The 23,479-nt window shown below is 65.7% G+C and overlaps 4 protein-coding genes across 10 annotated transcripts; all 4 read left to right on the top strand.

Moving 5' to 3' along the window:
• The first annotated feature begins 1,100 nt into the window (after nucleotides 1–1,100).
• HYAL1 (hyaluronidase 1) lies at nucleotides 1,101–4,285 on the top strand. 2 transcript variants are annotated; one of them, XM_075005409.1, is made up of 3 exons: nucleotides 1,101–2,282; nucleotides 3,530–3,619; nucleotides 3,844–4,285. In XM_075005409.1, exons 1-3 carry the CDS (start codon nucleotides 1,386–1,388, stop codon nucleotides 4,135–4,137), a joined length of 1,281 nt encoding a protein of 426 aa, XP_074861510.1. In that variant the 5' UTR covers nucleotides 1,101–1,385; the 3' UTR covers nucleotides 4,138–4,285. The 2 variants fall into 2 exon arrangements, with proteins under 2 accessions (XP_074861510.1, XP_074861511.1); XM_075005410.1 differs by lacking the exon at nucleotides 3,530–3,619.
• Nucleotides 4,286–5,778: 1,493 nt separating this feature from the next.
• HYAL3 (hyaluronidase 3) lies at nucleotides 5,779–19,844 on the top strand. Of its 3 annotated transcripts, none has more exons than XM_075004846.1 (4): nucleotides 5,779–5,806; nucleotides 16,838–17,800; nucleotides 18,943–19,032; nucleotides 19,407–19,844. In XM_075004846.1, the coding sequence occupies exons 2-4, from the start codon at nucleotides 16,892–16,894 to the stop codon at nucleotides 19,839–19,841; spliced, it is 1,434 nt and encodes a 477-aa protein (XP_074860947.1). In that variant the 5' UTR covers nucleotides 5,779–5,806; nucleotides 16,838–16,891; the 3' UTR covers nucleotides 19,842–19,844. The 3 variants fall into 3 exon arrangements, with proteins under 3 accessions (XP_074860947.1, XP_074860946.1, XP_074860948.1); XM_075004845.1 differs by lacking the exon at nucleotides 5,779–5,806 and adding an exon at nucleotides 12,855–13,197; XM_075004847.1 differs by lacking the exon at nucleotides 5,779–5,806 and adding an exon at nucleotides 15,180–15,527.
• NAA80 (N-alpha-acetyltransferase 80, NatH catalytic subunit) lies at nucleotides 6,265–10,067 on the top strand. 3 transcript variants are annotated; one of them, XM_075004855.1, is made up of 2 exons: nucleotides 6,265–6,405; nucleotides 8,460–10,067. In XM_075004855.1, exon 2 carries the CDS (start codon nucleotides 8,721–8,723, stop codon nucleotides 9,978–9,980), a length of 1,260 nt encoding a protein of 419 aa, XP_074860956.1. In that variant the 5' UTR covers nucleotides 6,265–6,405; nucleotides 8,460–8,720; the 3' UTR covers nucleotides 9,981–10,067. The 3 variants fall into 3 exon arrangements, with proteins under 3 accessions (XP_074860956.1, XP_074860954.1, XP_074860955.1); XM_075004853.1 differs by lacking the exon at nucleotides 6,265–6,405 and adding an exon at nucleotides 6,597–6,737; XM_075004854.1 differs by lacking the exon at nucleotides 6,265–6,405 and adding an exon at nucleotides 6,810–7,428.
• A 963-nt stretch (nucleotides 19,845–20,807) lies between the features above and the next one.
• LSMEM2 (leucine rich single-pass membrane protein 2) lies at nucleotides 20,808–23,418 on the top strand. 2 transcript variants are annotated; one of them, XM_075004856.1, is made up of 4 exons: nucleotides 20,808–20,977; nucleotides 21,685–21,807; nucleotides 22,549–22,752; nucleotides 23,269–23,418. In XM_075004856.1, the coding sequence occupies exons 1-4, from the start codon at nucleotides 20,815–20,817 to the stop codon at nucleotides 23,400–23,402; spliced, it is 624 nt and encodes a 207-aa protein (XP_074860957.1). In that variant the 5' UTR covers nucleotides 20,808–20,814; the 3' UTR covers nucleotides 23,403–23,418. The 2 variants fall into 2 exon arrangements, with proteins under 2 accessions (XP_074860957.1, XP_074860958.1); XM_075004857.1 differs by lacking the exon at nucleotides 20,808–20,977 and adding an exon at nucleotides 21,268–21,445.
• Nucleotides 23,419–23,479: the final 61 nt, after the last annotated feature.

Raw genomic sequence — 23,479 nt, 5'->3', positions numbered from 1 at the left:
CGGTGAAGTCTCAGCTCCACAGGCTGTGCAGAGCATGGTGATGGCAGGATGCCTCCGGGAGGGGGGTCACCACCCCAGGGCTACAGTTCCCAGCAGCCTCTTTCCTTTCCCCTGCTACCCCCATATGGGTTTGCAGCCCACCCCAGCCCAGAGAGTTATGGACTGGGCTCCCCTTCCCCCAGTGCTGCAGCCGGGTTCCTGGAAGGGACGCAGACTGCCCCACATGGGCTGGGAGCCTGACTCCTTGGGCATGAGTGCTGTGAGCTTCCTCAGAGCAGTGCCCTGCCTGTGCCAGCGAGCCCCCTGTGCTGTGAGCTTCCTCAGAGCAGTGCCCTGGCTGTACCAGCTAGCCCCTGTGCTGTGAGCTTCCTCAGAGCAGTGCCCTGCCTGTGCCAGCGAGCCCCCTGTGCTGTGAGCTTCCTCAGAGCAGTGCCCTGCCTGTACCAGCTAGCCCCCTGTGCTGTGAGCTTCCTCAGAGCAGTGCCCTGCCTGTACCAGCGAGCCCCCTGTGCTGTGAGCTTCCTCAGAGCAGTGCCCGGCCTGTGCCAGCGAGCCCCCTGTGCTGTGAGCTTCCTCAGAGCAGTGCCCTGCCTGTGCCAGCGAGCCCCCTGTGCTGTGAGCTTCCTTGGAGCAGTGCCCTGCCTGTACCAGCGAGCCCCCTGTGCTGTGAGCTTCCTCAGAGCAGTGCCCTGCCTGTGCCAGCGAGCCCCCTGTGCTGTGAGCTTCCTCAGAGCAGTGCCCTGCCCATGCCAGCTAGCCCCCTGTGCTGTGAGCTTCCTCAGAGCAGTGCCCTGCCCATGCCAGCTAGCCCCTCAGAGCTGTGCTGCCATGGCTTAGATTCTGGCCTTGCAGTTTAGCATCAGAGCTCTGACCCAGGTTCTCTTGACCCCTCGCGAATCCTTTGCCCTCCTGCCACTTCCCCCGTCTCTCCCGCAGGAGGTAAATCTTTAACCTGGGCACAGAGCAGCAGCCAGTCCTGGGCTCTCCTTTCCCTCCCTCCCCATCTGCAACCACGGTGGTCCTGGCTGCATGGCCCAGCTGCCCCACCATGAGGTGAAAGCACCCCCACTCTGAGGAAGGCACACAGGAAAAAGGGGGACCCTGCCGGAGTCAGTCGGGTGCCTCTAGGGGGAGAAGGCCCCACAGCTGCGGTGGCCAAGGTCACAGGGCAGGCAGAGCTGGTGGTTTGGGCCCAGCCCTCGGCAGAGTGAGCCTGAGCATAGGGAGGGAGGAACCAGCAGGAATCGGCTTTGGAAAGCTGGCAGCACTCCACTCCTCTGGGGCAACAGGAATCGGTCCCCAGGCTTCCCCGGGACCTCTCCCCGCTCCCCGCAGCAGCCGGGCCCCCAGGGGCTCTCCCTTGCCCCAGACCCCAGCTGCACACCATGGCGGGCGCCGTGGTCCTGCTGCCCTGGGTTTGCCTGCTGGGCCTGGCTCCGGTGGCTGGCGGGGGCCCCATTTTCGGCGACCGCCCCTTCATCGCCGTGTGGAACGCACCGAGCCAGCAATGCCGCACCAAGTACGATGTGGCCCTCGACCTGGGGGTCTTCGACGTGGTGCTGAACCACAACCAGTCCTTCCTGGGCCAGGAGATCAGCCTCTTCTACAGCAACACCCTGGGCCTCTACCCGCACTACGACGCAGCGGGGAGGCCAGCCCATGGGGGCGTCCCCCAGAACGGCAGCCTCCCGGCCCACCTGCACCAGGCGAGGGCCGACATTGCCGCTGCCATCCCCGAGCCAGGCTTCCGGGGCCTGGCGGTCATCGACTGGGAGAGCTGGCGCCCTGTGTGGGCTCGCAACTGGGACGCCCTGGAGCTGAACCGGGAGAAGTCGGAGGAGCTGGTGCGGGGGCGGCACCCTGACTGGCCCCCCGCCAAGGTAGCCGAGGTGGCACAGGGGGAGTTTGAGCAAAGTGCCCGGGCGTACATGGAGCAGACCCTGGCGCTTGGCCGGCACCTGCGGCCCGGGGGCTTCTGGGGGTTCTACGGCTTCCCCGACTGCTACAACGCAGACTTCGAGGGCACCAGCTACACCGGGGAGTGCCCGGCGGTGGAGCAGCAGCGTAACGAGCAGCTCCGGTGGCTCTGGGACCAGAGCCGGGCTCTCTACCCCAGCATCTACCTGCCCAAGGAGCTGCGGTGGACGGACAAGGTCGGCAAGTTTGTCCGGCACCGCGTGGGAGAGGCCTTCCGGGTGCAGGGCCGAGCAGGGCTGGGCGGCCTCCCTGTGCTGCCCTACGCCCGCATCCAGTACGAGCTCACGGAGGACTTCCTCTCGCAGGTGATGCCCCTCGGCAGCATTCCCGTGCACCCCTGCCACGGCCTGGCCCAGGCGCTGGGGCTGCGCGAGGGCAGGTGGGAGGGCATTGCCAGGCTGCCAGGCGAGGGGCTGCCCGAGGCAGGTACCCGCTTGATGCTGGACGCGGGGAGGTTCCCATCTCCCTTCCCAGATCTCCGCTCAGCGGTGGGAGCAATGGGCCCTCTCCATCACCCCGGGCCGAGGAGCAGCCGCGGGTGGGGCAGGGCTCCGGGGGGAGCCTGGCAGGATGGAGGCAGCTGTGGAGGGACAGAGAAGCCCCCTGGGGCAGAAGGGAGGTCCCTAGGGATCCCCACAGGAGCCGTGTGTGGGACGAGGACCAGTGCCGGGGCTGCAGCACCAGTGGAGGGTGACGCTGTCACACAATTTCCTGGGGGTTTCCCGTGTGCAGGCGATCCCTGGCCTGTCCCTCGCTGGGAAGGAAAATATCCACCCCGCCTCTGCTGACCGCCACCCCCCGGCCCTAGCCGCGCTCTGCCTTTGTCACACAGCTGCACCCCTGCGGCCGCGAGGGGCTGGCCAGGAGCTGGGGCCTAGCGGGGCTGCTGCCGAGTCAGGTCGCTTGTTTGCCAAAGAAACGGGCCCAAAGTCCAGCTTCCCGAACAGAGGGAAACACCCAGCTGGCCGTTTTCTCACTGTGAAAGCCCCAGGCCTGCCACCATTCAGGGCTGTGCCCGCCTAGCTCTGGGGTGCTCTCCCGGCTGTCACCCCATCCCGCCTGCTGGCCAGCCCGATCTAGCACCCCCCGCAGCTTGCCAAACCAGCCCCCAGCGGCCGAGCACCTGCAGTCGCCAGCAGGGACGCCTCAGCCCACACCGCTCACCGTCTGGGCCATTAGTGCCATTGCCTTGGGCGGTGGCTTTTGCTGTTCCCTAAGGGGGCTTAATTGCTCCTTCCCTTCGGCCTGAGAGACGGTTGCTTTAACCCAGCCAGTGACCGTTTGCAGCTCGCAGCCCTCCTTGAGGGCCGCCATTAACACTCCACAGCTTTGCATGTGGGCTGCAAGACCCGCCCCCATTGGCTTTGCCCCACCTGGAACAGCCCCACAGAGCTTCCTCGGTCTGGCTGGGGGCAGCAGGTGCTGGGGGTAGGGGGCGTGTCTCCCACTATGACGGGCCAGCGAGAGCTGTGCCTGTGTGCGGCCGAGGGACCAGCTCCCAGGTGTTAGTAGCTGACCCTGGTATTTGCACGTAATTCTCTGCTTCTTGCAGGAGGACTTGGTCCACACCATTGGGGAAAGTGCTTCTCAAGGCGCCGCCGGGGTGGTGCTGTGGGGCAGCAAGAATTACAGCCACTCACGGGTGCGTTAGGTGGGCGCTATGGGGGGGGGGCGTGGGCCTCGTGGCCGGGGTGTGGCTGCTGCGGCACTCAGAGGTGGGAAGGTGTCGGGGGGATCTGGTGGTGTGCTGGGCCTGGCTCCGGTGGCTGGCTGGTGCTGGATGCTCACAGCAGCTGGGAGGGTGGGGCCTGTCCACCCCCCACCCCCCGAGTGCGCCCCACCTGGGCCTGTGCTGTGCCCCTACAGGAGTCCTGCCTGGCCCTGAAGGAGTACGTGGATGGGATGCTTGGCCGCTACATCGTGAACGTGACCAGCAGCGCCCATCTGTGCAGCCGTGCCGTGTGCTCCAGCCATGGGCGCTGCGTGCGCCAGGCCGGGCACCCCGAGGCGTTCCTGCACCTCGGCCCGGCCCACACCCGGCCCCACCTCCACGGACAGCTGGCCAAGCAGGAGAGGGCCAAGCTGGCCCAGGAATTCAGCTGCCGGTGCTACGCTGGCTGGGCAGGGGCCCGGTGCGAACAGCAGGGCAAGGCAGAGTGAGAACGTCCGTGGAAACACCCCGGCATGCAACCCCTGTGATCCCGACACCCTCCCATGGTCCCTTAGCCCCTGACACCCCCCCAAATCCCCCCCACATGGTCCCATAGCCCCTGAGACCCCCCCACATATGCCCTATGGTCCCATAGCCCCCGAGACCCCCCACATAGTTCCATAACAAAAGACCCCCCCACATACCCCACATGGTCCCATAGCCCCTGAGACCCCCCGCCAACATACCCCCCCATGGTCCTGTAGCCCCTGAGACCTCCCCACATACACCCCACATGGGCCCATAGCCCCTGAGATCCCCCACATACCCCCACATGAGCCCATAGCCCCTGTTCCTGTAACTCCCACCAGTGGGAGCCACGTGCCACGTGAGACGATGCTCGGCACACGGCTGACGAGCTCCTTCCAGAATAAAAAGCAGCAGCAAGCGGGAGTCAGGGCAATTCACACGCCAGGCATGGCCTTGCACGGACACAGCCGAGGGCAGCGCCACCAGGCCCAGGCTGCCAAAGGGCCTTTCATTGGCACAGGAGGAGGCGTGCGACAGACCCACAGCGGGACGGGCCACCGCCAGAGCTGACCGCACGAGCGGCTGCTCTCGTCTCATCCTGAGCGGGGTGAGCACAGAAGGCCCTTGCACCACACCCGCCCGCTGGCGGGTCACAGACACACGGCCGTTGCTCAGTGCAGCTGCCCCCCTTGGCGCTGGAAGGGGCTGATTTTGCACCCGGGGGCACTGAGGCCTCGGGGTGAGTGTGCGCTGCAGAGGGGCGCGAAGTTCCGGCTCCAGGCGGACGCGCTCATGGGAGCACTGGTGCGGCGAGTGTGCGACACGCACCAGTGCGGCCATTACGCCTTGGGGGGACGGGGCGGCTGTACCACGGCCCCTGCTGCCTTGTGCCAGTCCCAGGCAGGACGAGGCTGCGGCCAAGGGCGCTCCCTGGGAGCCGGAGCCGGAGCCGGCGCTGGGGCAGGGGCGGGGGCTCAGCGGGGAGTCCCGCGTGGCTGGTCTGGGTCGCACACGCGTGCACTGCCCGGAGCACATGGAAGACTTGATCCCGCACGAGGGCAGGGGGGCTGGGGCCAGGGAGGGGGCAGCCCCCCCGCGTGGTGTGGCCAGGCGGGCCCGGGCGAATCCCGCACTGACTGCTGGGGGGGGGGCGTCTCCGGCCGGCAGGGGGCGCTGCGCTGCGGCGGGGCGGGGCGGGGCGGTTCGCAGCCTCCGGCCGGCAGGGGGCGCTGAGCTGCGGGGGGGGCGGGCGGGGCGCTGAGCGGCGGGGCGGGTGGGGGGCGATGCGCAGCCTCCGGCCGGCAGGGGGCGCTGCGCTGCGGCGGGGCGATTCGCAGCCTCCGGCCGGCAGGGGGCGCTGAGCTGCGGGGGGGCGATGCGCAGCCTCCGGCCGGCAGGGGGCGCTGAGCTGCGGGGGGGGGGCGGGGCGATGCGCAGCCTCCGGCCGGCAGGGGGCGCTGCGCTGCGGCGGGGCGGGGCGATTCGCAGCCTCCGGCCGGCAGAGGGCGCTGAGCTGCGGGGGGGCGATGCGCAGCCTCCGGCCGGCAGGGGGCGCTGAGCTGCGGGGGGGGGGGGGCGGGGCGATTCGCAGCCTCCGGCCGGCAGGGGGCGGCGCCGCAGGACTCGGAGCTCCGCGCGCGGCGGCGCCATGTTAGTACCGGGGGCCGGGGTCGGGGCTCTGTGGGGCTCCGCGCCCCCCCCCCATAGCGCTGCCCCGGGCCGGGCCGGGCCCAGCGGGGAGCCCGGGGGCAGGCGGCGGGCGCGACCCGCTGGGGGTGTTGGCTGCGGCGGCCGGGCCCTGGGCAGCGCCCCGCGGTAGTCGCGCCGCTCGCGGTGCCGGCGCCCGGGGGCTCTGGTGCGCGCACGGCCCTGGCCGCAGCGAGCGCTGCCCGCACGGAGCCTCCGCGCCGGGGCCTGCCGGGCTGAAGCCCCGGAGGGCGGGTGCAGCTCGGCCGGGGCCGGGGCCGGGGCCGGGGCCGGGGCGGGCTCGTGCCCGTCGATGGCTCCGCGGGCGGGCGGGCTGAGACCCCGCCAGGCCCCAGCGCAGCCGGACGCCTGGGTCCCGGCCGGGGGGCAGGGCGGGTGTCAGGCCCTGCGGTCGGCCGGGGCACGTGCCGCTTCCGGCGCGAGGCTTGTGAAAGGGGCCGGGCGGCCTCCCGGGGGCCCCCAGTCCGCGCAGCAGCCGCAGGCGCCGAGGCGGGGCGGGGAGGCCGAGCGCGGGAGCCTGAGCGGCGCGGGCGCGGGGCAGGGTGAGTGGACGCCCGGCGAGCACACGCCGCTGCCCGCCGGCGGGAGCCGACCCCGCCTGCGCGGCGCCCGGGAGCCGGGAATTCCCGGCGTCGCTTTCCCGCCCTGCTGCCGGCTCGGGACGCGCCTCCTGCCTCAGTTTCCCAGCGGGCCGGGCCGGGGGCCGGCTCTGTTCCCGGCGCGCCGGCGCGAAGGGGGCCGCTGCCCCCGGGCCTGGCTGCGCGTTCTGGTCCGCGCCGTGAGGTTGCATTGGAGCGGCGGCGAAGGCCGGCTGGAGAACGGGGCCCGTTTGCGGAGCCGGCCCAGGCTGCGCTAGCGCCTTTCGTTTGGGCCGGTTCGTCCCGGGCCGGGCGAAGCGCCGGGGGTGGGGTGGTGGCTCGGGTGGGGGATCTGCCCGGGGGTTGGATTGTGCCGGTACCGCGGGGTGCGGGGCGCAGGGATCTGGGCGGTGCAGGTCACAAGAGGCTTGTCCTGGCCTTGCTGTCTGCGGGCGCCCGGTTGCTGCTATGGGTCTGTGCTGAGGAAACGGCTGAGCTTGTGGTTGCTCTTGCAAACTGCCTGTGGCTTCCCGGAGCCCAGCGGCTCCTAGCAAGGGGAACTAGCCCAGTGGCCAGCGTCTGCCGGGAAGTGCAGGCCCCACTGGCGGGCAAGCGCTCGCTCGCTCGCTCGCTGCAGGGCGGTGCTGGGGCAGCCGCCCTGTGAGCCTCCCCCGTATTGCTTCGGGGATGGGCTCAGGGCGGAGGACAGCCAGTGTCCTCTCCTCCCACAGGGCGTTTTAAAGCGGCCTTAGGGCTGCCGAAAGGGGCTGGCTCGAGGGGCCTGCAGACGGGCACTTTGGTAATGGGTACGGCTGGGGCTGGAGTGGCTGGGAGTCTCCCCCGCCCCCCCCGGCCAGTGCTCCTGGCCGGCTCCCTGGAGCATCCCCTGGAGGCAGAGGCAGGGCTTCCTCCGGGCGCCTTTGAAGGCAGTGAGCAGAGGCGTTGGAGGAAGTCGTGTGGTGACTTTGCATGTTGCAATTTCACAAGGTTTGTGACTCAGCCGGAGCAGAAGTGTGGGGGGAAGGGGCAGGGGAGGGTTTCCCGGCTGTCCCCAGGCCCGTGTGCAGGGCTGCGGGGTGGGCTGAGTCCGGGGGACTGACGCTGGCTGAGCTGGCCTCTGGCGAGGTGCGGCTGTCTCCCTGGTGAGCGTGCACAGTGGCTTGCGGGGGTCTGAGCCAGCTGCCCGACAGCAGCTGCTGAAGTAGGTAGCACGAACATGCTGCAGCACAAGCAGCTGCCGTTAAAGCAGGCGCCAAACCTCGGCGCTGGTGGGGTTCCTGCACGTCTCCTGGGTTTAAAGCTGGGCGGGAGCCAAAGGGTGGGGGGCGGGACCTCCTCCACCTGGTGCAAGGTGATGGGAGAGCTGGAATGGACTGTGCTTGTGGTGTGGCTGTCTTCCCACTTCGCCAAGCCCAGCCTGACGCCAGCCTCTTCGTCTCTGCCCTGAGGTTGGGCCGAGGCCTTCTTTCAAGGCATCCGTGTAATGAGTTGGTGGTTCTCAGCCTGGTCTCTCACACATGGGTGTCTAGATCACAGAGCCTGGCCTCAGCCCTGTTGGTCTCAGCAGGGAGGACTTGACTGGCCCCAGAGCCTAATCTCTCATGGGACTGTGGAGTCCTCTTGTCTGCGTGGGCGCAGGGCACCTGGCCTGAGATGGCTTTAGGTCACTTTGCCATCCACGTATGTCTGGACCAGCTGTCGCCTACCCCCAGAAGCTGCTCTGATTTGCACTCTGTACCCCGGCCATCTGCTAGGTGTGACCAACCAGCTCCCAGCATTCGTTGGCCCCTACCTCTTTGCTGGGGAGACCAGTGCAGTTCCCAACAGGTATTCCTCCGGGAGGTTTCCGTCCCATTTAGCTCCCCTTCCTCTAGCATGCGTGGTAATTATAGGGCCGGTCTGGTGGGTGGATTTTCAAATGGTTGCCTGGAACTGGGACAAATGACAAGGACTAAACTCTCCAGGTGCCAGCTGGGGCGGAGGGGTGAGAGCTCTGCTGTCTGCTTTGTTTCCACCAGCTGTTGGCGCAAGAGGACTGGCGAAGCCTCGCAGGACAGGGCGTGCTCCTCCCTGGATTTGCCTGGGGCCGTTCTCTTCCCCCCAGGGCCTGGCGTCTCCCAGCCCTGCCGCGATAGCCAGTGGGACTGGCCCAGCACTGAGATCACTGGAATTGCTGCAGCACGATTGCGACTGGCTGTGCGTGGCTGGCTTTGGGGCGCAGTGCTGGCTGGCTGTGACCGGCAAGGCTTTGCCCTCTTGGCCTCCCGGGGGTGGGAGGAATGGGCTCTGTTTCGGAGCTGCTCACGGCCGTTCCCCTGCACCAGCGGCCGGATCTGGTGGAGGCCTGCGCCGAGCTCATCAATGAAGAGTGGAAGAAAAGCAAAACCGCGCGCATGGTCTCGCTCCAGAAGTCCACGGACAACTTCCCCCTGTGCCTGGTGCTGGTTAAAGCCCCGAGGAGCGCCGCGGCGGCTGCTGGAGGAAAGCCAGTGAACACCGAGCTCCTTGGGCACGCCAGGCTGTCCCGGGTGGTCGGCCAGCCAGAGAGCCTGTTTGTGGAAACGGTGGTGGTGGCCAGGGCACTGCGGGGCCAGGGGTATGGCCGGAAGCTGATGGAAGCCACCGAGCGCTACGCCAGGTCTCGTGGCTTCAGGCACCTGCACCTCACCACACACGACAAGCAGCACTTCTATGCCCACCTGGGCTACGTCACCTCTGAGCCTGTGCAGAGCATGGGGTTCATGAGCTCCCTGGTCCCCATGGAGTTCCTACAGATGTTCTCCAGCCCCCCTCCACGTGCTGGAGCACCTCTGGGTGGGATGGGGAAGCCAAGCTCCACCACCTCCCCTCTTCACAGCAGAACTTCAGGAGCAAACCCACCTCCACTATTGTCCCCCATGTTCCCTGCTCACTGCGCAGCTGCTGTGTCACCCCTGCCGTCCTCCACACCCCCTGCTCGCTGCACAGCCGCTGGGCCCCCACCACTGCCACCACCGCTGTCCTCTACACCCCCTGCTCACCGCACAGCTGCTGGGCCCCCACCACTGCCACCACCGCTGTCCTCCACACCCCCTGCTCACCGCACAGCCACTGGGCCCCCGCCACTGCTGTCCTCCACACCACCTGCTCACCGCACAGCCACTGGGCCCCTGCCACTGCCGTCCGCCACACCCCCTGCTCGCTGCACAGCCGCTGGGCCCCCCCTGCCACTACCGACCTGCTGTTTAAACTCCTTACCCCTTGGCAAGCCCTCTCCTCTACCCTTTCCACCTGCACCTCCCCTTGCTTCTCCTTTCCATCTCAGGGCACCTGCTGCTGGGCTGCCTCCACCACCCCCTTTACCTCCATCAGCTGGACCCCTTCCATCCCCTCCCCCTGGTTCTCCACAGAGCTGCCTCCCTCTGCAACGCCAGCCAAGCTCTCCTGGCCCCATCGTCTCCACTTCTTCAGGGGACGATCCCTCTGGTCAGATCCTGCTGGAGACGCCATACCGTGACCTCAGAGGGCTCCCCATCTTCTGGATGAAGAAGGACATTTGACTCTCTGTGTGCCAATGAGATGCTGATTAAAAGTTGGGGGTGGAGAGAGCTCCCCCCCGCCTCACCCACCGTTTGGTTGTTTTAGTTTTGAATGGGCTCGGCGAACTCATGGGGGATGGTGTGGGAAGCCAAGTCCTGGTCATTTGTCCCACGTTCACCTGGGTAAATCAGGGAGCTTCCTGTCTCTCTTGGGCCAGCTGGAAGAGGGTTTCTGCCCAGGGACGGTGTGATCCATGAGGTAGACGCACCCACGCAAGTCACCTCCTGGGATCTTTGGGGAAGTGGCTGGAGAAATCTCTAGCAGCAGCAGGAGCAGCTTTCCGACTGGGGGTCCCCATGCTGGTGAAGCGGGCAGCTCAGTAAGTGGCCCCTACTTCATTCCCATCGCCTGGGGGGAAGGCCACTGAGGTGGGGTGAGGGGCTTGGAGCTGAAAGCTTGGTTGCAAAGGGTCTCCCCCAGCCCCTCCCTGTATGCTTCCAAGGCCGATCAGTTCAGAGCCCCACCGGCACGTCAGTGTGGGATGGGAGAGGAGGCTTGGGTGGGTTACACCTGTGTCACGCCCAGCTGGGTTGCTCGGTTCCAGGCCTGTGCAAGCAGGCTGGGTGGCAGTGAGGGCAGAGCCATGTGGGTTTCCAGCACAGCTGCCTGCGAAGCGGAGGCGCATCTGTGGTTTGTGGGTCGCTCTTGGGGGCAGAGGTGCCTGGCTGCGTGGCATGGGCTGGTGCCTGTAGGGGCAGGTAAGAGCCTTTTCGATGTGGGAGGCACGGGGAGAAGGCAGCAGCTGCACCAACGTCTTGCTGAAAACGGACCCGTGGGGAGGCAGGCCCCACTGGGTGGGTGGAGGAGCAGAAGGTGTTCATAGGACGCTGCGTAGGGGGGTGGCGGATGGGTGTGAGAAGGGCACGGAGCTGGCGTCAGGAGGGGGACCCTTCTCATTCCAGAGAGACTAGGCTGGCTGGAGGGGGCATCTTCTGACCCATTTCTAGCCCAGCTGCCCTCACCTCACGATAATTCGGAGCTTGCCAGCCGCTAGCGTGGGTCTCTCTTTGGAGGGGAGTCCGAACTGGAGAACGGGGTCACCTCAAGCTCCTCGCAGGGGCTGGGTTAATCCAGCTGGGGTGGAGCTGAAGCCTTACGGATGGAGGTTGGAGACCAGTGGAGGCTCCCTATGGAGGAGCTTCAGGACCATTCTCCAGCCTCTGACGACCTTCAAACCAAGTGATGTGTGACTCATGGCTTTCGAGGCCAGGGTGGCCCCTCGTGATCATCTGTTGTCCTCCTGCCAGAGGACTGGCCCATGCTCATTCCCACAGCGGATGGGTTGCAAATACAGGCCCCCTGGGTTTAAGACTGGACCGTGGAGAAGCCCCCATGACCCTGGCTCAGTGGTTAAGTACAAACGCTGCTGTTCTGGGAAGGTGCTAGACGGCGCAGCGGGTCTGTGGGCTTGTGAGCCCGGCAACGGGTGGGGCTAGACCAGAGAGCAGCGGTGGGAAAACTACCGCAGAAAGTGACTCGAGTAAAAGTCCTGGTGCTTTGAAAACTGTTAGATCTGTTGTCAGTGGGTCAGGCCAGCCGACAGTGGTGGGCAGGGGCAAGGCTGCTTTGGCTGCTGTCGCCGCTAGGGGAAAAAAGGGAAAGAACAGATTAAGGCCCAGGTGAAAGCAGCAGGGACAGGCTGCAAGGAGTCAGCGAGGGCCAGCAGGCCCCGTGGCTGGCAGGGCTTTTCAAAAGGCCTCCTGGAGCAGAGAGTGAGGCAAGCCACAAGGCAGATAAGGGGAGCAGCAGGACTGAGAAGAGAGATGGGGTGGGCAGTAGCTCCCTGGGGAGCCTGGCAGCCCTGGCTGTGGCGAGGGGAAAGGACAGACCAACCGGCCCAGACACAGGTGTGCAGCTTAAACCCCCCGGAGAGGGGCGAGACCCTGGCAAGGCACAGGCGCCAGGAGCGTGGTCAGGTGCTGCGAGGACACCTGCAGTGGACCCACCCGGGGCAGGGCACCGGCCCCAAGCTGGTCTCTGGGGAACGCCATTGTGGCGGCGTGTTTTGCAAGGACGTGTGCCTCTGCAGGGACGGTTGGGGCCCTCGGGGTGGGGTCTAACCCGCGAGGCTGCTTCGGGACATGCTGGCAACCGTTTGTGGTGTAACGAGAGGGAAGTCTTGGTAAGAGGAGACATTGCCAAAGGCTGGGCCTGCCCTGAGCTGCACAGGGCTGGACTGCTGTCTACGCAACCCAGGGTGAGATACCTTCTCCGAGTGGCAGTTCACTGAGATGGGCCAGGACCTGCTGATGTCCCCTGGGCATCTGGGCCTCCAGAAGCCTGGGCTGGGTGCCAGGTGATGAATCACTTGTTAATTGCCCTGTTCGGTTCATTCCCTCTGGGGCACCTGGCACCGTTAGCGGTGGATGAGGTGTGCCTAGACTTTTGTGAGGTATCTGATACGGTCTCACGTGGTCATCCTGTCACTGAATGCGGCAAATACGACTCAGATGGGGCCACTCTAAGGTGGGGGTGTAAGTGGCTGGATAGCGTCTCAGAGGGTAGTTATCAATAGTTCACATTCCTGCTGGAAGTGGGGTTCCCCCGGGGTCTGGTCTATTCAATATCTTCATCGATTTAGATATTGGCGTCGAGATTACGTTTATTAAGTTTGCAGACGAGACCAAGCTGGGAGGGGTTGCAACTGTGTTGGAGGACAGGGCCAGAGTTCAGAATGATCTGGACAAACTGGAGAAATGGTCTGAGGTAAAGAGGATGAAGTTTAAAAGGACAAATGCAAAGCGCTCCACTTAGGAAGGAACAGCCAGCTTTGTACATACAGAATGGGAAGCGGCTGTCCAGGAAGGAGTCCTGCAGAAAGGGATTTAGTGGGGGGTCATAGCAGACCACAAGCTAAATGTGAGTCAATAGTGTGATGCTGTTGGAAAAAAAGCACACATGATTCTGGGATGTATTGACAGGTGTGTGGAGAGCAAGACATGAGAAGTCCTTCTTCCGCTCTACTCGGCGCTAATTAGACCTTATTTGGGGTACTGTGTCCAGTTGTGGGCACCACATTTCAAGGAAGATGTGGAGAAGTTGGAAAAGGTCCAGGGAAGAGCAACAAGGATGATGAAAGGTCTCGAGAACAAGAGCTGGGAGGGAAGACTGAAAGAACTGGGCTTGTTTACTTTTGAAAAGAGAAGACCGGGAGAGAGTCACCATAGCAGTTTTCAGGTACCTAAAAGAGGGTTACAAGGAGGAAGGAGACAAACTGTTCTCCTGGGCCTCTGAGGAAAGGGCAAGAAGCAACGGGCTTAAACTGCAGCAAGGGAGGTTTAGGTTGGACATTAGGAAAAAGTCCCTCACTGTCAGGGTGGTCAAGCAGTGGAATAAATTGCCCAGGGAGGTTGTGGAATCTCCATCGCTGGAGATATTTAAGAGCCGGTTAGACAGACACATGTCAGGGATGGTCTAGATGGTGTTTGGTCCCGCTATGAGGGCAGGGGGCTGGACTCGACTACTCGATCCCCTTCTGATGCTGGTGTTCTGTGGGTCTGGCTGGAGCGTTGGTCTGACCCAGTGCGGCTGTTCTCACAAGAGACGCAGGCTCCTTGTATGTGGCGATGTACCAAAAGGAGACGGTGGCACTCAGGACATGCAGACCGGATGGGCCAGGCTGGCCGTTACCAGGAGCTCAGAGCTCTGGATAAAATGGACCCAGTGGCAGACCCACCCTCACAATTTCTCGAGGAAAATGAAAGTTGGCCTCCTTGTCCCATGGTTTCTGTACAGGAGTCACTTCCGCCCAGGTGAAATGCGGCCACTTCCGGGGTGGTAACCCCTACCTCCACCATGGGCCCGCTGGAGCCCCTCCCACCCAGTAGACGGGAGTCACCAGGATCGAGGTGGATTTTGTTGGGGTGGTGATCTCTGCCGGACCCACACTCCCACATGATGAAGAGGGCCCAGGTGGCAATGGGGTTCACTGGGGCTGTCGCCAGGGCTCTTTGGGGCCCCAGTGACCTCACCGGGACAGCTGGGGAAATTTGGCTGAGATCAGACAATCCACTGCATCCCGGCACCCTTGGTCACGTGGCCATTCACACCCGCACCCTGCCGCAGGATCTGCACTGGCTGTGGAGCTGGCTGGCTGGGAAGAGACCCTCTGCCGGGGTGGGGGAAATCAGGGTCCAGGTGGGAGGTCAGCTGCCCTGAACTCTGGCTGGCCACAGCTCTGCGCAGCAGTCTCTGCACTCCGGCGCCTGGCACCCTGAATGGCGTGGGCTCTGCAGGGAGCTTGTCTGGGCAGGGCAGCTGCCTGATGCATAGCTGTGCTGGAGCGGCAGGGCGGTGTTATAGCCCTGCACTCAGGGTGGTGCGGCCTTCCTTGGCGGCAGGTGCCCAGGCGCTGTCTGGCTCCAGAGGCAGGCGACACTGGAGACGGGAGAGGTGTGGGACAAGCAGTGGTGCCAAGCCCACACTGGGGAGTGTCACTGTCCCCTGCTTGTGGCTGGCTCGTGCAAGAGGCTAAAAGCCCACTGCAGCTGCTGGCTGAGAGGCATTCCTTGCCCTCCGGTGGTGTGTGTGCCGCTACTCAGGCAGGGCTGGCTCCATGCGCGCTGGGGGTATAGGGTGCACAGGGGCTGCACAAATCCATTTGCTCTTGCAGGGCCCTTTGTTAGCACTGGACTTCACAAACCAGGGGGTTACTGTCGACTGGCTCTCAAGGGCCAACTGTTGCATGTGAGTTTGTTATGGTAGGGGTGTTTGCAAGCGCAGGGCTATACACACACAGGTTTGTTATGGTAGGGGTGTTTGCAAGCGCAGGGCTATACACACACAGGTTTGTTATGGTAGGGGTGTTTGCAAGCGCAGGGCTGTACACACACAGGTTTGTTATGGTAGGGGTGTTTGCAAGCGCAGGGCTATACACACACAGGTTTGTTATGGTAGGGGTGTTTGCAAGCGCAGGGCTATACACACACAGGTTTGTTATGGTAGGGGTGTTTGCAAGCGCAGGGCTATACACACACAGGTTTGTTATGGTAGGGGTATTTGCAAGCGCAGGGCTATACACACACAGGTTTGTTATGGTAGGGGTGTTTGCAAGCACAGGGCTATACACACAGGTTTGTTATTGTAGGGCTGTTTGCAAGCGCAGGGCTATACACACACAGGTTTGTTATGGTAGGGGTGTTTGCAAGCACAGGGCTATACACACACAGGTTTGTTATGGTAGGGGTGTTTGCAAGCGCAGGGCTATACACACACAGGTTTGTTATGGTAGGGCTGTTTGCAAGCGCAGGACTATATGCACACGGGCTTGTTATTGTAGGGTTGTTTGCAAGAACTGGGCTGTACACACACGGGTTTGTTATCGTAGGGTTGCTTGCAAGGGCCAGCTCTTGCCCTTGGTTTGCTATTGCAGGGTCTTCCGGAAGGGCTGGGCTGCTGGCAGTGAAGTGTGGAGCCAAGGGCTGGTGTTTGTGCTGGGCACACACAGACCTAGAATTACAGAGGCAGTGAAAATAGACCCGGAGAGGAGGTGACATTCCAGCCCCAAGGTCAGTTGTTCCAGCTCTGAGCCGGCTGGGCTGGGGGGTGCTGCAGGCAGGGCTTTCTGGGGGATTAGAGCGTGGCGCTGGGCTGTCACACGGCTCCCAAGCCTGATCCGGTTCCTAATCGCTCGCTGAAGTTCTCCCTGTCATCACTGGGCAGGGGCGAGGCGAGCTGGCTCCGGGGCCTGGGCCAATGGCCTGAGACGCCGGCCGGAGGTCTTCCACTGACGCCTGTGGGCCTCGGCTCCTGTGCAAGGCTGGAAGTGCGGGGGGCCCCACCCCCTTCTGTCGCCTCGCTGTGTCCGAGCCGGGGGGAGCAGCGGCACGGCTGGTGCATGAGTGGCAATGGGGTAGTTAGCACTCGGCTGGTGCTGCCGCTGACAGGCCCAGCTCCCAGCCGGAGCTTCTCGCTGCCCACCTGGGACCCTGTGCTTACCCTGCAGTGGAGAGGGCCCAGCCTGCCAGTCAGCCCTCAGTGGCGGGGGCTTGTTGCAGTCCTGCCTGCAGAGCAGAGCGATGGGGGGAGAAGAGGGTGTGGCTGGTCCCTTGCAGAAGGAAACCCCCGTTGTGCTCATGCAAAGGAGCCCCTCCCAGGCCCAAAGGGCACAGGCCCAGATCCACAAAGGTCCCCAGCTGCCTTTGGGAGCGAGAAGCCTGACGCAGTGAGACCCTGTCCTGTCTCCCGCCTGGGAGCTGTGCCTAGACAGCCCGAGCTGGCTCCTTCCCTGGGCTTGGCTGCGGGTCCTGGCTCTTTCCCTGCAGAGGGCCCAGAGGGCCCTGGTCCCGCTGGCTCAGAGGTGAGGTTGGTGCAGGTGGCAGGAGACAGCTCCCTGGGGGTGGACAAAGCCCAGGCTGAAGCCTGGCTGGGGAGCACTGGGACAGTCAGAGCTGTAGGTTCCACCCCTTAGGCGCCTGGCCGTGGGAAGGGGAAAAAAAGGATAATGAGGGACCCAGAACAAATTAAGTGAATGTGTCTCAATCCTCAGGCCCCAATTTCTCCTGGACCCTTTGGAGGCCCGAGGGGCTTTGCTCGGCCACAAACCAACCGTGAGCAGCTCAGGGTGTCTCAGCTAGAGATTGGGTCTCTGCTGGCCTCAGGCCTTCTGTTGCCCCACCTGGGTGGCCTGGGCTGGGGCCTTCCCCCAGAAGTCCGTGGTGAGCTGCTGATCACAGGCTGCTGGGGGTGTGCTGGTTGCTCCCATTGTGACGCTCCGGGGGAGGATGTGGGGCTGAGCGTGAAGCCGTGGACATGCGGTTCCTCTTAGAATGGCTGCGGCCCCCACCTCACCCTGCCTTGCTTTGCTCTCTGCTTGCAGGGCACCCGTTCAGGGAGGCAGCAGGAGCGGGTCTGGGCCAGGCCTGGTTGCAGAATGTCCATCATGACACTGGGCCTAACCGTCTGGGCTGGGGTGCTGCTGTGCCTCAGAGCTGCTCGGGAGATTGTGTCCGCCAGCCCCCTGCTCCCGCACCGGCCCTTTGCGGTGGTGTGGAACATGCCCACGGCCCGGTGCCACCAGCGCTTTGGGGTGCTGCTGCCTCTCCAGGACTACGGCATTGTGGAGAACCAAGACAACGCCTTCCAGGGCCAGAACATGACCATCTTCTACAAGAACAAGTTTGGCCTCTACCCCTACATCTCCCGGCAGGGCGAGCGCCGCAATGGGGGGATCCCCCAGAGAGTCCTTCTCCAGAAGCACCTGGAGCGGGCCAAGGCAGAGCTCACCCAGCTCCTGCTCCCCGACTTCCACGGCCTGGCTGTGGTCGACTGGGAGGAGTGGAGGCCACTGTGGGGGCGGAACTGGGGCCCGAAGGTGGCGTACAAGGCGGCCTCAGAGCAGTGGGTCCGGAAGAGGTTCCCAGAGATGCCAGCCAAGCAGCGAGCCTACTTGGCTGAGGTGGAGTTTGAGGGGGCTGCCCAGGAGCTCATGGAGAGGACGTTGGCGCTGGCGAAGGCGCTGAGGCCCTGGGGTTTGTGGGGCTTCTACCGGTTCCCTGACTGTTTCAATAACAACTGGGCCAAGACAGGGAATTACACGGGGAAGTGCCGTGCTGTGGAGGTGCTGCGTAACAACCAGCTCCTGTGGCTCTGGGAGGCCTCCACCGCCCTTTACCCCAGCATCTACCTCCCGCCCAAGCTGCCGCCAGCCGAGCGCCAGCGCTACGTCTACCACCGCCTGAGAGAGGCCTTCCGGGTGGCGTGGTTCGGCCTGGAGCGGCCCCTGCCGGTGATACCCTATTCCCGAGTCTCCTACCAGCGTTCCACCAGGTACCTGTCCGAGGTGAGCTCCCAAGCTGGGGACCCCTGCACCCGGTCTCCTTCTCAGAGCTAGTTGTCCAGCTCCTCAGTGGGTGGGAAGGGCCCCGACTCGGCTGCCAAAGCCCCCGCACAGCTCTCAGACATCCAAGAGGCAGCGGTGGCTGTGATCCCTTGTCTACGCTATGCAATGGTGTCGACAAAGCAGCAGAGGCGTGTGCACTGCAAGGCTCCTCCCACCAACGCAGCTCCCTTGCTGGGTCGACACATTGAACCCAGCTCGAGGAGGGGCTGTGGCGGGCAGTGAGGGCCAGGCAGCGTCGGATGCTGTGTCCCTTACATCCACTGTTGGCCGTCTTGTCAGTTTCAGGGCTCCCCAGTGGGCTCCTGGTGCCCCAGCTGCAGGGACGCCCTCTGTCCACTGCAAACTCGGCTGCGGCCCCGGCTCCCTAATGCCCGTTGGCAGCCCAGCTATCCCATGGGGTCCCAGCTCAGAGAAGAGCCCCTGACTGGACTTTGCATGGATCTCCCTGCTGGAGACGAGGTGCTCTGGTTAGCTGCCCTTACACCTGCTCCCAGCACAGTAAGGAGGGCAGCTGGATTCCTGACAGGGAGCTGTGCAGAGACGTGATCTCTGGATCTCAGCCCCCTCCTTCGGTGGGTGGAAGTTCTGCTGTCGAGGGCGCAGTGTGGACACTGGCCACTGCAGTAACTAATGCACTGGCTGTAAGTTGCACTGACGTAGGTGGAATTATCTTTGTAGCGTAGACACAGCCTCGGTCAGCGGAAGCCCCGGCTTGCCTGGAGCTCTGCTTAGGGCTCTCCGCGCGCCAGCAATGCCGATCCCGGAATGAGGTCCACTGCCAAATGCAGACAGGCCGGGGGCTCCCACACTGCCCCGCCGCGCACAGGCCTGCGCTGTGCTGGGGCACGTGCAGCATCGGGAGCTGCACAAATAAGCTGTTCATGCCCCGTGGGCGCCCACAGGACCCCGCTGCTCCTGGCTGGCCCCAGTGGGCACCAGTCCCTCCCTCGCAGGCCCAGGCGCTGTGGTGCCCGAGCCGTGAGAGCAGCCAAGCCAGCGCCCCCAGGGCCTGGGGCCAGAAGAGGGGTCCCGGTTTTCCTTGTCTGACAGTCTGTTTCTCGTTCCCTTCTGCCCTGGCTCAGGCTGACCTGGTCCATACCATCGGGGAGAGCGCGGCACTCGGTGCCACCGGTCTGGTGCTCTGGGGGGACAACTCCTACTCCCGGTCAGCGGTAAGACAACACCCCCTCCCCCCCCCCCGTTCGCCCCGTCGGGCCTCAGCAACCCCAGGGGTCGTGGCCTAGTGCTAAGAGCTGCACTAGTCCGTGCGTGTGTCCAGGGCCGCCACGCCCTCTGTCCGCGCGGCACAAATGGGGCCCATCCATGGGCCCTGCCCCTGCACTTGTCAGCTGCAATGCAAGTGGCTGTGCAGGCAGGTCTGGGGACTCACCCTTAGGAGATGAGCATGTGGGTTCTCAGACCCCATTCCAGGGCGGTGCGCACCTGGCATTGGGACCCAGAGCCCCAGCTTGTAGGGGCAGGTGGGTGTTGGTCACACCAGCCCCAGCTGGGAACTGGCTGTAAATGTGGCTTTCTGCCCCTGCAGGAGAGCTGCCGGAGCCTCCGCCGGTACATCACCCGCACCTTGGGGCCCTACGTGGTGAACGTGACGGGGGCGGCCCAGCTGTGCAGCCGCCAGCTCTGCCAGGGGCATGGGCGCTGTGCGAGGCGGCGCCCTGAGGAGCTGGGCGCTTTCCTGCACCTCAGCCCACAGCAGTGGGGCGAGGACCCCCTGCTGACCAACCACCTGGGCATGGACGAACCAGGCCTGAGGACCTGGGGCCGGTTCCGGTGCCGCTGCTACCGTGGGTGGACAGGCGCCAGCTGCGAGAAGCGGGGCTGGGTCGAGCCCGGGGGGGGCCCGGTCTGCATTGGGCCAGGCGGGGGTCCTGACAGCTGCGGCACCATACGAGGCAGAAATGCCGCAGGGGCCGAGATCTGCCCCAAGTCTGCCTACGAGGGGAAGACGGAGCTCAGGTGATGGCCGGGCCCAGGCAATGGCTCGTGGGACCTCAACAGCCACAGCACTGGGAAGAGGGGAGCCCTGGGGGGCCGGGTCCTGCCTGATGCACCCTTTGTTCCAGGCCAGAGGGATGGATCTGCCAGGAGATGAGCAGCTGCTCCCAGGGCTCAGCTGGGTTGCCAAGTTCAGTCCCTCCCCCAAATGAAACCACTCCACACTGGGGTAGCCCCTTCCCCAGGGAGGTGCCCAGTCCCATTGGCCCAGAACCAGATGAGCGCACCCAGGGGATATCCCTTCAGGCTGCCCCACTGCAAAACACCCCCCACCTCAGCTGCACCAGCAGAGACAGACCCCAGCCCCATCTGCCCCAAGGTGCACGCCCCACACCGGTGAGATAGGGGGCGGCTGCATCAGTCACTCCTTGCGGTAGGAGGCACTGCTCTCCATGGAGGGGCAGGGTTCACGAGAGCCCCAGGGCTGGGGGATAAAGGGGGGGGTGCGGCAGGGAAACCAGTGCGGTTCAAAGGCCCCAGATCCAGGGGAGGCAGCAGCTGCTGCCAGGCAAAGATGATCAGAAGCAGCAGACAATGGGACACGGAAGTGACCCCCAGGCCCCCCCCCGAAGCCGCGGGTGTGCTGGGGCTCGGCGGAGGGGCCTGGCACTAGCACAGGTGGGCTGGGCTGGGAGCCCCCGAGAGCCCCTAGTGCGGGAGCCAGGGGCTCATCCCCCCCCCACAGGCAGCCGGGCAGCGCGCCCAGACCGCCCCAGCGTGTGGTGCTCGGCGCCCCCCGCCACGTGCCCGGCCGCACCGCCGTGTGACCCCGCCCCCAGGGCAAAGGCCCGAGACCAGCCCCCCCCCGGCAGCCAATCAGCGACCAGCAGTGCCGACGGCAACCCCGCCCCCAACCCATGTGAGCCCTTGGCCGGCCAATCACACCTCACCGTTTCGCCTCCGGCCCCGCCCACTCCTCTCCGCGCCCCCGAGGGTGAATGGCCCGGACGGGGCCGCGCCTGCGCAGTGGGCGGTACCGAGCCCGGCGCCCTGGGTGCAGCTGCTGCGGCCCCCGGCCGGGGCGGGGCGGGGAGTACCGGGCGTGGGACCCCGCGCACAGTCGCGCCACCGGCTCAATACACGGCTCCGGCAAGCCAGCGAGTGCGGCCTGGTCTGTCGCCCGCCCCGCGGCTCGGCCCGGCCCGCCCTGGACGCGCGCGGTGCCCAAGGACCCCCCCCCCCCCCCCCCCCGTCCCCCGTCCCCGGGTACCGCCAGCCCAGCCGGTCTGCCTCAGTTTCCCCGGCTTGCCCAGCACATCGAAGGGTGTGTGTGTGTGTGTGTGTGTGTGTGTGTGAAGCCCAGGCCCTGGTGGTGCGGGCTGCCCGGTTCCCCCCCCCACCCCGGCCTCGGGCCAGCTTGCGCTGCCGCCCCCCCCGCCCCCCCCGCCAGCCGCCCTCCCCCCCGGCTATTTATAGCCCGCCGTGGGTTCCCGCCGGGCCTATTTTAAGCCCGGGCAGCTAGTGCTGCAGCCTCCAGTGCGGGGGTCTTGGCAGCTCCCGGGGGACCCGCCGCCTCCTCTGCGGAACGGCCCGCGGGGCCCGCAGTGATGCCCAGGGAAGCTGGAGAAGGTATGGGGGGGGCGCGGGGGCGGCGCTGCAGGCACGGGACCGGCCCTGCGACGAGCTGCCGCCCTCGGGCTCGGCCCGCCGGGAGCAGCGGGGGCCTGGGGGCAGCGGGAGCCCCCCCCCCCCGCACCGCAGCAGCTCCTGCCCCCCGGGAAATCCCGAGTGCGGGGGGCCCGGACCAGGCGTTACAGGCGCCCCGGGCCCGGCCTCCTAGTGACGGACCTGGCCGCCTCCGCCCGCAGACCCCGCCCGCCCCACGGAGCCCGGCGGCCCGGACAACGGCGGCCCGGCGGAGATCGCCCTGCACGCGGTGGACTCCATCAGCGACCTGCACTGGGCGGCCGGCGGCGCAAAGGGCCCAGAGGGTGAGACCCTCCCCCCAGGGGCGATCCCTGCCCTCCCTGCTGGGCGGGGGGCAGCGGGCACTGAGAGCCCACAGGCTCTGCCGCCCACAGCCTGGCGGGCACCCCCGGAGTATCCCCCATCCTAGGTGGGGACAGGCTGGTGGGCACCCCCGGAGCATCCCCCATCCTAGGTGGGGACAGGCTGGTGGACACCCCCGGAGCATCCCCCGTCCTAGCTGGGGACAGGCTGGTGGGCACCCCCGGAGCACCCCCCTCCTAGGTGGGGACAGGCTGGCAGGCCCCCCAGAAGCATCCCCTGTCCCCGGTGGTGAGAGCCTGGCACTGAACTGCTGCCAACAGTAGTGAGGGTAGGGGAGACACCAGCTGTGGGGCTGCACCAGTGGTGGAGGTGGCCCAAGGAGGCAGTCAAGCTCCCCAGCTGTAGGGAGGCACAGCCCTGGGGTGGTGGGGACAGGAGCAAGACCCGGGAGCTCTGCTCAGCCTGGGCCAAGCCAGCGCCTCCCTCAGGGCACCTGCCCTGGGCCCCTTGTAGCATCAGCCCGGGCCTGCCCAGCGGGGGGTCAGGCAGCCATGTCTCCTAGCAGCTGCTGCCAGGGGGAGGTGTGGGGCCACCCCAGGCAGGGCAGGTCTCCCCTCGTGGCTGCCCCCTTGGCAGCAGAGCTAGGCGGAAGGGGGCCTGGCGGCAGTGGGGCAGGGAGGGCCAGGGCTGGTGTCTCACCCCTTTCTAACTTCTCCTCTTAGGGAATGGCCCAGCTGCATCCACCACCCCACAGAATCACACTGCCATGCGCCGTGGGGCCCAGCCTGCCCTCCTGCCGACTCTGCAAGCTGCCCCCCTCTGCCCCTGCTTCCGCCCCCCCTGCAGCCGCACCGCCCTTTTCACCCTGCTGGGGGCCCTGGTGCTGGGCAGCCTGGCCCTGGCCACGCTGGCCGTGTACCTGAGTGGTACGTGGGAGGTACCGGGGCACAGCCTGGGCTGGAGGAGCTTGGGGACAAGCAGCCCCTGACCTGGCTGTGACCATGGGGGCCCACCTGCACCCAGAGCCCTGGTAGCCATTTAACCAGCCGCAGGTGTGTGGGTCACAGCAGGGAGGGTAGGAAAAGGGAGCCCCCAGGCACAGACTAACTGTGCCCCCCTTCCCCCAGGGGAGCTGGAGCCGAGCCCCTGCCGCCCCATGGAGCAGCAGGCAGGCTGTGACCCCCTGCCCAGGGTGCCCTGGTGCAGGTAGACAGGGGCCCTGCTCCCACTCTCAGCTGCTGCTGGCCAGGTCAGTGGGAGCCCAGCAGGACTCCAGCTATCAGCTCCCTGGCTGCCCACCAGGGGGCACTCCAGCACGGCAGGGAGCGGTCGCAGCAGGTTGAAGGTTCGAGGCCCGGGCCAGGCAATACGGGGCCCTCCCTGGGCCGCAGAAGGGGGGTGGGAGGGATCGCCACCCACCGGGTCTCCTCTCTCCCCCGCAGTCCTGCAGAGCGAGTCGCTGCGGCTCCTGGCCCGCTGGCTGGAGGCCCAGGAGGAGGCAGTGCGGCAGATGAGAGCAACCAGCCTGCAGCTGTGGACGTGGCTGAATGGCAGCGAGGCCGGGGGCCAGACCTGAGCCGCCCCCCTGGGCCCACTGCTGCCCCTGCTGGGCATGGGAACAGCACCCCCTCTGCAGGCAGCGCGGCCAGGCCC

The sequence above is a fragment of the Carettochelys insculpta genome, chromosome 11 (assembly GCF_033958435.1).
Source record: "Carettochelys insculpta isolate YL-2023 chromosome 11, ASM3395843v1, whole genome shotgun sequence".
NCBI classification, from domain to species: domain Eukaryota; kingdom Metazoa; phylum Chordata; order Testudines; family Carettochelyidae; genus Carettochelys; species Carettochelys insculpta.
This window is presented reverse-complemented; position numbering and strand designations above follow the sequence as displayed.